Source organism: Tetrao urogallus (genome assembly GCF_951394365.1).
Source record: "Tetrao urogallus genome assembly, chromosome: Z".
Classification (NCBI taxonomy): Eukaryota; Metazoa; Chordata; class Aves; order Galliformes; family Phasianidae; genus Tetrao; species Tetrao urogallus.
Window position 1 is genome coordinate 34,125,523 of NC_136816.1, and position 14,015 is coordinate 34,139,537.

General features: G+C 38.1%; 1 protein-coding gene across 1 annotated transcript in view; it reads right to left on the bottom strand.

The window, feature by feature from the left end:
* Window positions 1-546: 546 nt before the first annotated feature.
* Window positions 547-14,015, bottom strand: part of DAPK1 (death associated protein kinase 1) — a gene marked incomplete at both ends in the record, with an annotated part of 90,870 nt that continues 77,401 nt past the window's right edge. Inside the window, 7 exons of the mRNA XM_079548349.1 lie at window positions 547-1,779; window positions 2,374-2,562; window positions 3,742-3,862; window positions 5,087-5,225; window positions 7,846-8,043; window positions 9,851-10,039; window positions 13,474-13,696. Coding sequence (XP_079404475.1) covers window positions 547-1,779; window positions 2,374-2,562; window positions 3,742-3,862; window positions 5,087-5,225; window positions 7,846-8,043; window positions 9,851-10,039; window positions 13,474-13,696 — 2,292 coding nt within the window. The remainder of the gene's footprint in view (window positions 1,780-2,373; window positions 2,563-3,741; window positions 3,863-5,086; window positions 5,226-7,845; window positions 8,044-9,850; window positions 10,040-13,473; window positions 13,697-14,015) is intronic.

A 14,015-nucleotide genomic window follows, 5' to 3' on the forward strand; every position in this document is an offset into this window, starting at 1 on the left:
CAGCAGGGTCATTCAAACCAATGGAACCCCCCTCTTCTGCAAAAGGCACTCGCTTTTTCAGCTAAAAACAATGTGGTGTTATATTCAGGCAGACTAATCACCAATGTAGGTGGATTTCCCTCCTTAAAAAATATAAAAAAGTGTTAAACAGAGGACAGCATTTTAAAGAAAAAAATGGACATAAGAAATACACATTTCATGTACTATGTGCTATTCTTCTCCCCTTTCCTTTTACAGGGAGAATTACTTCATAAAACAGTTGTGATACATCCAGAGTTGAAAGACTTTCCAGTTAAAACATCAGTATTAAGCAGCACATTATGTATCTGTAATAACTTTTAACACATCAGAAGTACACCAGCCTTTAAGAGGTCAAATAAAAAGCAACAGTTCAGCCAGAAGTAGAAAGCTTAAGCACAAAAAGGTGCTGCTGAAGAAGGATAAAAATCCTTTGACGTAAAACCTCATAATTGAGAAGGTACAGAAACTCTCGCACTTTTATCTTTTCTGCAATTTGAAAACATATCTATGCAAAACACCTGTTTCTTACCGTGATACTACAGAGCTAATTGAATTATAAGATGTGCCACTGTTGCAACTTGAAGCATAAGCCTCTTGACCATTAGCATCAAAATTTATTTTGAATACAGAAGATGCCTTGAGTAAAAAGTCTGCTGCATCTCTGCGACCTAATTCCCTCAGCTTAGACATTAGGATTCCTACAGTGCTCTCTGGAGCATTACTCCACTCCTGCAGCAGGGCATGGACTGGGCTTGACAGAAAGTCATTTTGTGTTCCATTATTTGTATTGTACTTTGCAACCAGATCAGGGAGGCCCAGGTTCATGGCCAGAAGGCACCAATCTTTGCCCATGGGATCAGGTGGATCCAGAAGTCGGCTCAGTTTTCTCCTGGTGAGTAGATTCAGATCTGAAACATGAATATCCATTCCTAGGCTTCCTTGAGAGTAGACATCAAGACACCCAAAACACAGTATACTACTAAAGCTCTCTTTATATCCCCCCATGGTGTTAGTTAGTGATGTCTCCTTTTGACTCTGTGCACGGAAGAAGTCTCTAGGCTGATAGACCATTACTGGTTCATGATGTTCCCTCAGCTGCTGAGGACTAAGGTAGTATTTTACAGTCAAAAGGCCTGGTAAGGTTGTGGCTATTAAGTTATCAATGGTGCTGCATACAGAATCCAAAAGTAAACAGCACTTGATCTTCTCTGTTTCCAGTCCTCTAACTTGAACCTCTATGCCCTGACCATGGTTGACAAGCAGCACTAAAAGCTCAGCACCACGATTCATGATCTTTGATCCATTTACCCACAGACGTATATCAGCATCTCCCTCGGTGCTTTGTTGATGAATCCACCTGCAGAGATTCACCTGAACTTTATGAAAAATTCCACAAGGAAATGGGGTAAGATGTTCCACAGGAACAATTCTAACACCACCATAAATCAGTACCTCATCCTCTTCCTCTGTCCAAGACCTGTGGAGATTGTCAGTCTTGATGAGAGCAGGAATATCCACCATTGCTCCACTGCTAAGGTCTCTTGCACAAATATCCATAGCGTCCAAAATCTGTATCAGTTCTTCCACATCACTATCTGTTACCAGACGCTGTATGTCCTCTATAGTGTATCGACCTCTATAGTGATGGAGAGCTTTTGGGCTCTCTATTGACAGGATTTTTCCTAGGACATTTGAACAGAGCCAGCGAGGATCCAGAAGAACAACGTCTTGAACTGTTTCACTCTGCATAATGTTAATCTGTTTATAAATAGGAAAGCTATTATCGGTATTTTATGGAGAACAAGATGGTACTCCACATTCTGTCTCTCCTAACCTATTGACCAAATCACTTAAATAACACAGCTGACAGAGCCTGAACTGCATTTTAGTTTCTTGCAAATACTCAGAACTAAGAACTGACTCTTGGCTTCCATTAATAATAAAGCCATCAGAACCCAACAGCATTACAGCCTAGCCAATGCTCTGCAAGCTATTTATGCAAAGGTGTTTTCCTACAATTCAATTTCTAAGAGACAGACAAATTTCTCATCTCATTTCACTACCTAATTTCAAGATGCTAACAATAGCATATCCTATGTATTTTATGATGTTACAATTATAGCAATGAACTGCAGCTCTTTCTGTCTCATAGAAATAATGTTGAATAGAACACGTACACCAAAACAATAATGATAACAAAAAGCATTATTAACTAGTCTATTACTTATGATGTCTTGAAAGGACAAGTAGAAGGAAATAACTACAGACATTTACTTACATCCTATTAAGCAATATTCAACCAGAGAAGTACTTTGATAGTAAGAATACATAGTTTAGATAAAAAGCACTCACTTCTCCTATGCTATGCAACTGCTGTGCAATGTGCCGCAGGTCATCTTCATTTGCTAGGGGATTAAGCTGCTCCTGTACATCATACACAAACTGCTGCAAGGACATCAACTGGTTGGGTCCATTCATTTTTCTCCATGAAGGCAGCATGGAGATAATTTTTTCACACAGAAGAGTCATAGGTGGGCAAGTCTTACAAAAAGCACAGAAAACATCTTGTAACTGTACTCTGCTAACATTGAGGTCTAGTACGTACATGATATATATACACATGTCTAAAGGGTCCCCTTGTGATGGACTGTTACTCTACCACCTGTTACGAACTTAGGAGAAGATCTACTTTTTCTTAATGAAATATATTCCTGAAACAGCTGCGCAATTAACTGAAGTCCGTACTCACCACTGTCTGTTCTGGACATTTCAACAGGCGACACTGCAGAATATAAGATAATACATACAGATAGCATATTTATCTATTGACTGTTCTGGACATTACTGATGACTATGTCTTGCAGTCTCCAGCCACAGCACCCAATCAATCTGTATGCAATAAGGACCTCTCAAATTTCATCTAATGGAAACTGCTACAAAAAAAAAAGTTCTGTCAAAGAAAAACTTATTAAAATCAAGACACCGTTGAGAACATTAAATAGGCTACATTTTTTAACATTAAAAAAACCTTCTTCCTTGAATCTGAGAGTGAACTCAGCAACACTTACCTTTTATTTCATTGTTTCTTTTACACCTAACAGAAGCAGCCACAGAACGTTGTGTTGGCATGTCATACAGTTAAGAAGGACTTTAATATGAAGAATTTAAATGATAGACTTCAAAATTGGTCACCCTTAGTACTGAAGTTTGTGTAGATCCATGGTAATTACATACAGTTAGGGGCAATTTTACCCTTAGTTTCATACACAACTATGAAAAATCTAAGTACATAATTTTTCAATAAAAGAATCTATATATTATCTATATTATAAGTTTGCACACCAGTATGTAAAGTGTTCAACCCTGGTCTTTTTGAAAAACATCTGCATCAAATACATTCAATTTCTTTGTCATACTACTGTGTCACATAGTATAAAACAAACAATGGCACAAGCACTGGAGTCCAATCTCTGTCAACTCAAAATATGAAAATATAGCTTTAAACTGAGAATCCCAATAATTTCTTTCAAAGAAAGGCTATTTTTGGTATCTGTACAATATGCCAACAATTTTGGAACTGCTGACAGAATCCTTCATGTCAATAATTTGTTGTTTCATTTCTAATTCCTGAAATTAAGTAATAAGTTTACAGAAAAAAAAATTCCTGTCCTAGGTTTTCACATTTTGGCTGGCACAAACCAGACCATTGATATTACTTACAGAAATTATTTGGCTTCTTATTTCTTGTAAGTGATTTCGAAGAAGCTTCATATCTTTAGATCCAGATGCTCCAGCATCCAACACAAATAACTTCTCTGAAATCTGAAGATCATTTCCAAATCTTAAAGATAAAGAGAGACAGCATTGTTTACTCAGTCCCATATCTATTTTCTTAATCCAGTGGCATTCCTTTGAAGAGTAATGTGTATGTGCAGTACCAATTATGGTAAGATATTTTGTAAGGAAAGACAGAATAGTTGCTCTCTAGTTTTTTTGATCCTAAGCAGATAAATTGACAGTATATTATTATCTTTCCAACGGAAGAAGGCTGAGGAGTCCTAAGTGAAGTTTAACTCCATCCCAGCTCTTGTAATAACACATTTTACTAGATAACGGATAATAGGAATTCATTTTTAAAGGTCTTGAAATTTGCTGTTTAATTCCTACTCAATTAAAATAGTTTAGTTTCCATCAATACAGACACTAGCTCTATTTCTCACTTTTATTTAACTTTTCAATCGCACATACTTATTTTCTTAGCTCTGGAATGATCTGCATTTAAACGGATGTAAGCTTTGATGCTGAAATCTATATATATTGTGATAGTTCATTTCAATTGATTGAGACACCACATTATCCGTTTTGTGGGTAACACAAATATGTGAATACTCCTATAATACTCCTTAGTTTGTAGAAGTCTTCTGTTGTATGTTACTGACAATCAGACGTGCTCAAGAAGCTGAAAAGCTTTTCTGACTACTGAATACCTTTTGGTTGATCTTTTGTTGATCAAAAGATTTTATTGATTTTGTATGTACTCCACCATGTCCAGTTCTTCACAAACTGTGTATGGGTACTGCCTCCAGACTTGGCTTAATTTTTCTCCTACCAATCCTGAATCAATTCAGATTAAAAGGTGGCTGCCCTGTGAAACTTCCTCTTTCACTCCTGCAGGCTGCAGCTCAGAAAAACTGCCCACTTTTCTGAGACTGGTGCAAAACTGACACAAGAATGTTGACACTGGCTACTGGATCTAACCCATCTTCAAGGTGAGACTTCTGAGCCTCAGTCATATTATGCATTATTTGCTCATGTGAGCTCACTTAGGGCAGCTCACTCACTGAAAAACAGTATTGACAATTTTTTTCCACCTACTCCCTCACAGACTAAGCTTTCTGAATATTTTCATTAAAAAAAAGAAATCTTCAAAATAAGACACTTCTTTCTGTGCTAATATCAAAGCTTTAGCCAAATAAAAAACCTTTTCCATGTTCTCGTATATTTTAGTATACATTCTTTGAAACTCACACATACACCACTACCAATAAATATAATCCCTCCTTACCTGTTCCTGATTTCTTTCAAGAATGACGTATCCTTGTCATACCAAAACTCCCCCCCGGCAGGCCGAGGAAGATTGACTATATCAGCATGTGTGGCAACCAAAACAACACGCAGGGGAATTTTCAGCCTTCCGCCAAATGCTAAAAAGGAAACAAGAACACTTCCTTACTATGAGATATGTCCAGGAGGATGGGTGCCTTACAGAGCCGGGGAAGGAGCAGCACGCATTTTGTTCTTGATAACGCTCACTTCTGCAGTGGATTTATGAACTTCTAAGCACAGCTACGTCTATTCTATTCAACAAAACCACTGCTGTTCTGGCTGTTAGCCACTTACAAAGTCATAACATTCAATTGTAATAGCGGGAATCTTTGAATAGTATCAGAAATACTGGTATCACGTGACCTTACTGCTTTAACGAAACCATTAATTAATAACGCTACCAATATATCTATTAACTACAGTCTATAACAGTGTAAGGAAAAATAATTAAGAAAAATAAAAGCGTTTTTAATGGGTTTCTCATTACCTCAACACTACAGGTAAAGCTTAGGGAAATGCAGGTAGAACACAAAATGTCTACAACATTTATATGTTGGTATGAATGCTATTTTACAGTACTTACACAAACAGTGACCTCTCACCTAGGTGAGAGTTAAGTAGGAAAGCCTGGCAGATACCATGAAAAAGAATGAAAAAGAAAGAAAGATACAAATGGCATGAATGAGGAGACAGCATGGAACACAGAATTTTCTATCTCTTCTCAGACTGATCTTCCACAAAAGAGGAGACATTATTAGACAATTATTTCAGAAGAATGACAGAACATCCAGTTCTAGAGTTTTTGTCTGACAAAAACAAGTCAGAAGCACGTTTTCATTGATTAAGCTGCAGAATGTGGATTCATTCTTAAAAATAGCCATATTTTCCATCTTTGTAGCATTTCGAGATAAGACTTCTCCAGATTTAGATTTTTTTTTTGTTGAGCTCAAGAATTTAGAAGCTGTAAGTAATACCAGAAGTAAAACTTATTCACTAATGTCAAATACTACAAATAGACATAAATATCCAAATAGAGCTCATCAATATAAATACTGATTTAAGCAAAGTGCCTAAATAATGGTATTAACTCAGTCAAACTAAGTTTCCTTACTAGACCAAGACATGAAAAGCTTTTAAACACTGCAAGTTAACTATATTTTTAGCTTAAATGTTTTTCTGCATATTTCTGAGCTTTTAATTTCAGAAGTCATTGCAAGTCAATTATACCTAAATGGTTATATTCATAACGTTGTGTTGTGGCCTAAAATGCAATATGAAAGACAGGCAGGTGTCTGAGGTGAAAACTGAAGGTCAGCCCTTTAGCTCATCATTATCACCGGTTAGGCTGAGATCATACATACAGAAGAGAGCAGTAAGCAAAAAGAGAGGGGCAATACTCTGCACTATGTAAGCATACAGTATTTTTGTCTGGCTAGTCCCCAGCAATTTTTATAAACATCCATCAGTGCTGAGTTAGATCCTCTGGTGGGCATAATACTTTGTTAGTGAAACCAGTTCTTCCACAAAACTGCAGACCAGTGCTTAGCTACAATCATGATCAAACCTTACAGTGTACGTATGCCTTGACCTACAGAGCTTTTAAGGAAAAAAAACCCAAAAAATTAACTTAAAATCAGTTTGCCTGTTGCATAACTCTACGTTATGTAACTTATATGATTCTATGAACTTTTAACTCATTGAAGAGCTTGAATACAAAGTCATTTAACTTAAAACCCATGCAAAGTCTTAAAAAAATTGAAGTGAACCAGAAGTACTGGTTTCCGTATATTCTGATGTACCAGAAGTTAAAGCTAAAATACACCTCTAATTAAAGGTTAGAGTGGCATGTAATGAGAGGTAATGCCAGTCTACAATATCATTCTTGTTGGAGCAGGTCCAGAAGGGGGTCATGAAGATGATCAGAGTGCTAGAGCAGAGAGAACTGAGAGAACTGAGGCTGTTCAGCCTGGAGAAGAGAAGGAGGAAACTTCATAGCAGCCTCCCAGTACCTGAGGAAGTCCTACAGGAAAGCTGGGGAGGGACATTTTCTAAGGGCAGGTAGCAATAGGACAGGGCAAAATGGTTTTAAACTGGAAGAGGGTAGATTTAGACAAGATATTAAGAAATTCTTTACCGTGAGGGTGGTAAGACATTGGAACAGGTTGCCCAGTGAGGCTGTGAATGCCCCTTCCCTGGAAGTATTCAAGGCCAGGCTGGATGGGGCTTTGTGCATTGTGGTCTAGAGGGAGGTATCTCTGCCTATAGCAGGGGGGTTGGAACTAGATGGTCCCTTCCAACCCAAAACATTCTATGATTTTATGATTCCTGCTGACATTCACAAAATTAATTTACCCTGTAAAAACATTTAACTGGTGTCAGATTTAACTGCGTTTTAATCAACATGTCCAGAACTTGCCTTAAATGGTTTCAACACTCCTAAAACACTTTTCCAGAACACTTATCTGATATAAAACTTCATTTGCCACAAGAGCTTGTGCTGTACCTCATGACCTTTTTCAAGTGGATAACTGGTGCATGAAATTAATTCTTCAGGTTTGTCCCACAAATAGAACTGTCCACTGTTGAGAAACATTGATTCAGTTTTGCTTAAATAAAAGGGGATGAAAATGCTTAATATCAGTCAACATAGAGGATTTAAGAGCTGTAGAGAAATGCTTGTATTCCTGTGATATTTCATTAATAAGCAAAAGAACATACCTATTGGCTCCTCAACAGGGACTAATGATTTCAGGAAACTAAGCCAAAAGGTCACTTGGTTTAACTGGATTTCATAAGGCTCCTCAAGACTAAAAAGCACTATATGAATTGTGGTGGGATCATTTGCAGCAAAATAATCATAACAGCAGAAATACACAGGATTCCCAGAGAATTCCCAGATGCTGAAATCACCAACTCCTAAAAAACAGACAAACACACGTCAGTAAGCATGAAGCCTTACTCATCACGGAAAGACAACTCAAACAGTCTAACTTAAACTTTCTCAGAGGAAGTGCATGCAACTGAGAAGGCAGAACTGTAAATGCAATCATGAACAAAAGGAATGGTGAAGTTTCAGACCATCTCAGAGTTTGAGAACTTGGATCCTCACAATTTGTTCCTCTCTCACATTCACTTCTCTAAGTCATTCAGCTGGAGGTCACAGGGAAACACCTGCATTTTACATGCTCTGCAGCCTTACACATTAAACTGGCTTGTGTCTTGTATAGAAGTGATTACTTGCAAAATACAACTGTTCTTTTCTTGCTAATCCCAAAAAGCATTTTAATGATTTTTTTCTTTTGAAGGACAACTGCTGGTATTAAAAGCAACCCAAGAACATTCTCAAATAACCCACTTCACTTTACAGTATTGTGTTACTCAAACCACATTTGCAAGTCAGGACTGAAGAATCACTATATTAGGGGCAGAAATAGCACAACACTTGTTTCTATGATCTGCTTTATTTAGCTTTAGGTGAGAAAACCATTAGCATGTTGTACTGCATTGACACTTCCCAGACTCACTATCAGGTTAGTGTGAAATTAGATACAATTATACTACCTTTACTTAAATAAATGCTGATTGAGATGCACTTCAAATTTCCAGGAGGAAAAAAAGCCAGAGACCTGAAATTTACTGTTATGAGTACTGCTATTCAGAGTTCATTCATGTACACAATTTCCTTCAAGATCAAGATAATAGAAAGAAAAAAAATTGAAGAGTTTGTGGCACAACTATTTCACTGCAGAATTTGACCTGATTTCAAATTATAACGAAAGAAGAAATTAGCCCATACAAAGAACAAGCTTTAGTTACATGCCGAACTCTTCAGCATCTAGGACAAATGTTTTGTCACAGTATGTATTAGTGTACATAGCTAAATTTATAGATAGGTTTCTCTCTCCAAATTAAAAGCTTGATTAATTTGAACTCAATTGCAATCTGCTAAAGCATGCAGAACATCATCCTTACCACAGAGAGATCTTACCACCTCTATGATTATTAGTAAGGGTGTTGGTATTAGTAAGGGTGTTGGTATGCACCTTTTGTATGATCTTCACACTCAAAAGTGTTACACTAGGATCTATGTGTACTGAAGACAAAACACAGCTACTGGATGAAGACTACACATCTTTTGTTTTGGAAAAGTAGTGAGCGGTTCAAACATCTTCTAAGACAGACCTCTCTTCCTGCTAAATGGTTCCAATTGCAGAACACTTAACTTGCTTTCTGAAAAACTGAAACCAAAAGTCCCAGTCTGCTGCTCACCGGATGTGTTCCAGCCCCCTCAGGGGGTAAGAATGGTTAGGTCCTTCATAGAGATGGGAAACACACCTGGGCCTATGGGACTGAATTAAATCTGACAAAAATCTCTATCCTAAGTGTCAGAACCTTCAGATGGTGTCCTAACCCACTCCTATTCCAACAAACCTCTTCCTCCCACCCCACTTACTCGTCTCAAAAATATTCCTGTGTGATAAGTATCTGACACAAAAGATACTGCGTGTCTTACAAGCAGAGAATTTCACACCGACATACTTTCTACTTAAACACTCCCCACCCCCAATATTGAATTCTTAACCAGTCACTACCATACCAAGTCATATATAAGTCACATATATAAGTCATATATTATGTTTTTTACTTCTAAAAACAAGAAACAAGCAACATGGCATTACTTTCTCCACAGAAGTGAGGCATGCCAGCTCAGACCTCTGCTTACCATTCAAGTAGGCATTCTGAATGTCAATGGCCTTGGTGGACTGATCATCAGCAGAGAAATGAGACTGGTGAGCAGGTGAAACAAAAGCTTCTAATACCCCTTTTGTCAGGCCTGGCTCAAACATCATACTTCGGCTTCTCACACTGACATTCTCACAACCAGGATAAAGATTCGTAATGCTTACTGAAACTGAGTTGGAGAAAAGGAAAAAAAGATTAAAAATCATGGGAAAGTTACAATCATATGACTTCAAAATAAGTATGCCAGGCAAAAAGAAAAAAACTGATAAAAAATTTCAATTTTTCTTCAAAAAAAGATGATTACCAAGCTGTGTGTACACACAACATCTTTATTCTGAATGCTGAAAGGGAAAATTTAGAATGATCCCATTTGGTGCTTAGTGCACTGTAGCGCATATACTACTGGGAAGGAAGCTAGGAAAGGAATAATTTGGAAGTAAAAGACTTTAAGAGTTAAAGCTCTTCTACACCACAACAGTATACTTTTTTTATAGATAAGGGTTGTAATTTCATAGCATGGGCTACTTTTATTGGCATAAAAGTGCTACACATTTGAATAGTTAAATTCTGTAACTAAGGATAAAATTATTATAGAATCAGTAAGGTTGGAAAAGACCTACACAATCATCCAGTCTAACCATCCACCTGTTGCCAATAGTTCTCACTAAACCATGTCCCTCAATACAAAATCCAAACGTTCACTGTACACCTCCAAAGATGGTGACTCCACCACCTCCCTGGGCAGCCCATTCCAGTGCTTGAGCACTCTTACAGAAAAGTAGTCCAGCCTGAATCCACACTGGTGCAACTTGAGGCCATTATCTCTAGTCCTATCACTAGTTACATGAGTGAAGAGGCTGACCCCCAGCTCACTATAGCCTCTCTTCAGGTAGTTCTAGATATATATAGTTACAGTATATTAACTGGAGTGATTTGACTTATAAGCAATTTGTTTAGTTCACGCTCACTGCAGATTCCGTAAATGAAAAAGGGCTTTTTAATTAACTTGCACCATCTACTGGAGAAAGTAAATATTTCTTTCCCCTATTAGAAGCTGAATTCTAATACGAGTTAGAAGTATAATAAAAACTTTCATGTTTTAATCTTTTGGTAGACTATTTAAATCTTCAGGCTCACATGAATTAAATACAGTGAATTCAGACTTCTTTTTACTGAATTTTTTAAAACAAACATGTTGTCAAGTACCCTACAAACTGGACTGTTTTAAATGTCTCAGATCATAATGTTCCGTTCAGAACATTATTCATGACTTACATAATGATTTGCATCCAAAATGACCAGATACTGAAACATAAAGTGATGTCATAGTAGATTCACTTGAACAGTGCTGCTCAATTTTTAAATGTAAGTTCTAGAGAAGCTATTTTCAAGTGAATGCTTCAAATTCACCATTACTTTCATATTGATTTTTCAAGCAGCATGACAGACACATCATCTTTCAATTGATGATGGTATGACAGCATTTCGTTACTCTCTGATTCTTGTATCAAGTGATCTAAAAAGTGTCTTCAGTCAGAACCTTCATAGAATCATAGAATGGCTTGGGTTGGAAGGGACCTCAAAGATCATCTAGTTCTAACACCTTTGCTGCAGGCAGGGCTATCAACCGCTAAATCAACCACAAGATCAGGTTGCCAAAGGCACCATCCTGCCTGGCCTCAAACAACCCCAGGGATGGGACAGCCACAGGTTCTCTGGGCAGCCTCTTCCAATGTCTAACCACTCATTGAAAATTCTCCCTGAATGTAATCTAAATTTTCCCTCTTTTTTTAGTTTAAAATAATTCCTGCTTGTCCTATTACTATTTACCTGTGTAAGATATTCCCTCCTGTATGTAAGCTCCCTTTAAGTACTGGAAGACCACAGTGAAGTCTCCCCAGAGCATTCTCCAAGCTGAAAAAGCCCAACTCCTTCAACATTTCCTTCATAGGAGAGGTGCTCCAGCCCTCTGATCATCTTCATGGCACTCTTCTGATCTGCTTCAACAGCTCCACATCTTTGTTGTGCTAGGGGCCCCAGATCTGGATGCAGTACTCCAGCTAGGGCCTCACAAGGGCAGAGAAAAGGGGGACAATGACATCTCATGCTCTGCTGGCTACCACTCTTCTTATGCAGTCCAGGGCACAGGTGGACTTCCAGGCTGCAAGAGTACACTGCTGTCTCTCACTGCAGTTCAGCTTTTTGTCCACAGCGATCCCCAACTCCCTGAGAGCAGCTCTGCCAAGAAGGACTTCTTCCCCCAACCTATATACATCTGGGATTGCCCCAACCCAAGTGCAGCACCTCACACTTGGCTTTGTTGAACCTCATTAGGTTCATATGGGCCCACTCTTTGGGATCATTCAGGTTCTTTTTGATGGCATCTCTTTTTTCTGTCATATTAACTGCACCACTCAGCTTACTGTTACGCTCCTCTCTGCCTCCAGGAACCGATATTTGTGGTGTAGTTAGTCTCCCATCGAAAAACACAGTGAGTTAATAATCCAAGAACATCTGATTGACAGAATATTTACATATTCTCTCACCACCACAGGTATTAATGCCTTCTGATAAATGAACAGCAAATATAAATGAACGGTAAGTGTAGTAATCTGTGTTGGGTATCTTGACAAATCATAATAATTACCTTAGAGTTTCCAAAGATGACAGGAGAGAAAGTGGAGGTGAAATCTATTGCAAGCACTTGCTCTAGCATTATGTGGAAATAATAATACCTAAAACTGCAAGCAATACCCAAGGGTTTTTAAAGAGAAAGACAACACTGACCTCATCTGAAACTTAGGTAATAAGATTATTTCTGAGCAGCAATTTAAATTCAAGCTCTTCAAATTGCCTGATTAGCTTGGATACATTGCACAGTATTTCAATGTTACAGCAAACAGTCCTCTCTTTCTGGCATGCTACCACAACTACAGGCTCTTCCAGAATGAGGTGCATGTCGATGTGTAAATCTAACTAGTTTCTCCACATCCTGCAGCTCTTTCCATCTTACACAGGTTAACTTCATGAGCAAGGTTTCCTTACCATATGCATACTTCAGTTTAGAAAATCTCCTTTTTCATCTTGAGTAGAAACAGTTTTAGACACCACTTGGCTGATCCAAGTGCCTTACCAGAAAGCTTTTTCGTGTATCTGTGGTTATACTTAATGATTGTCAGAGGATGCAGCAACTTTTAGTTTTACACAGAATTTACACTTAAACAAAAAATGCTGACAAAACTTAAGTCCAAAACCATGATGGTAGAATCTCATTATGGCAGCAATATCTGCAGCTTACGACTTTTTTGTAAAAATAAATACAGTTTTCAAAGTACTGTCCTCTGCTCTCTCAAGCTCACATACTTACCACAGTAGTAAACAGAAGCTGAACTATTTTTCATTCTCCACAACTGCTGCTCCTCTAATTTCTTATTTTAGGCAACAGTTCGCATGCAGAGTAGTCAATACCATCTTTGCTTTGCTTTGATTCCTTACACACATAGGCTATTCTGTCTTTTACACCACAGTTAATAGGTGCTTGTTTGGACTTCTACAGATGAAAAATGAGTTACTATTTAAATGTTTATAATGTTAAAGCCATACCTGAAGGTTTGGAAGACAAAGGAGATGGTGGGAACCTGGTTGAGTTCGTGGAAGAGAGTCTAGGCCTACGTCTTCGGAAAAAGCTTCGGATTAGGCCACATTTGAGAGACTCCACAAGGGTTGTTTTTCCAGAGCCAGAGTGTCCAAACAGCTTCAGTTTAATCCGTGGCTGTGGGTTCTGTGTGTGTCGCAACTGCTGGATAAAAACTGCCCTGTGCGTATCCTAAAAATGAGTACAAACAAATCAGAGTGCATGGCAGAGAACTTCTGCCTTCCAACAAATGTAAAACCTAGGATTTAAGTAGAACTTCTTTGCCAGGTTAGTGTTCATCTGGATCAGTTCTCCCCCTGCTGCTCCATGCAAGTGATCAATCACTGGCAGAGGAGGAGGGATACGTAAACAAAACACAGCTAAATCACTGCTGTCCAGAAAGAATTTGAATTGTCATGAAAATCATGCATACTTTCGGGATCAACATCAGTGAACGGGATCATTCTGACACATAATTGAGGACGAATGAGAAAAGAATAGGTTCTTTTCA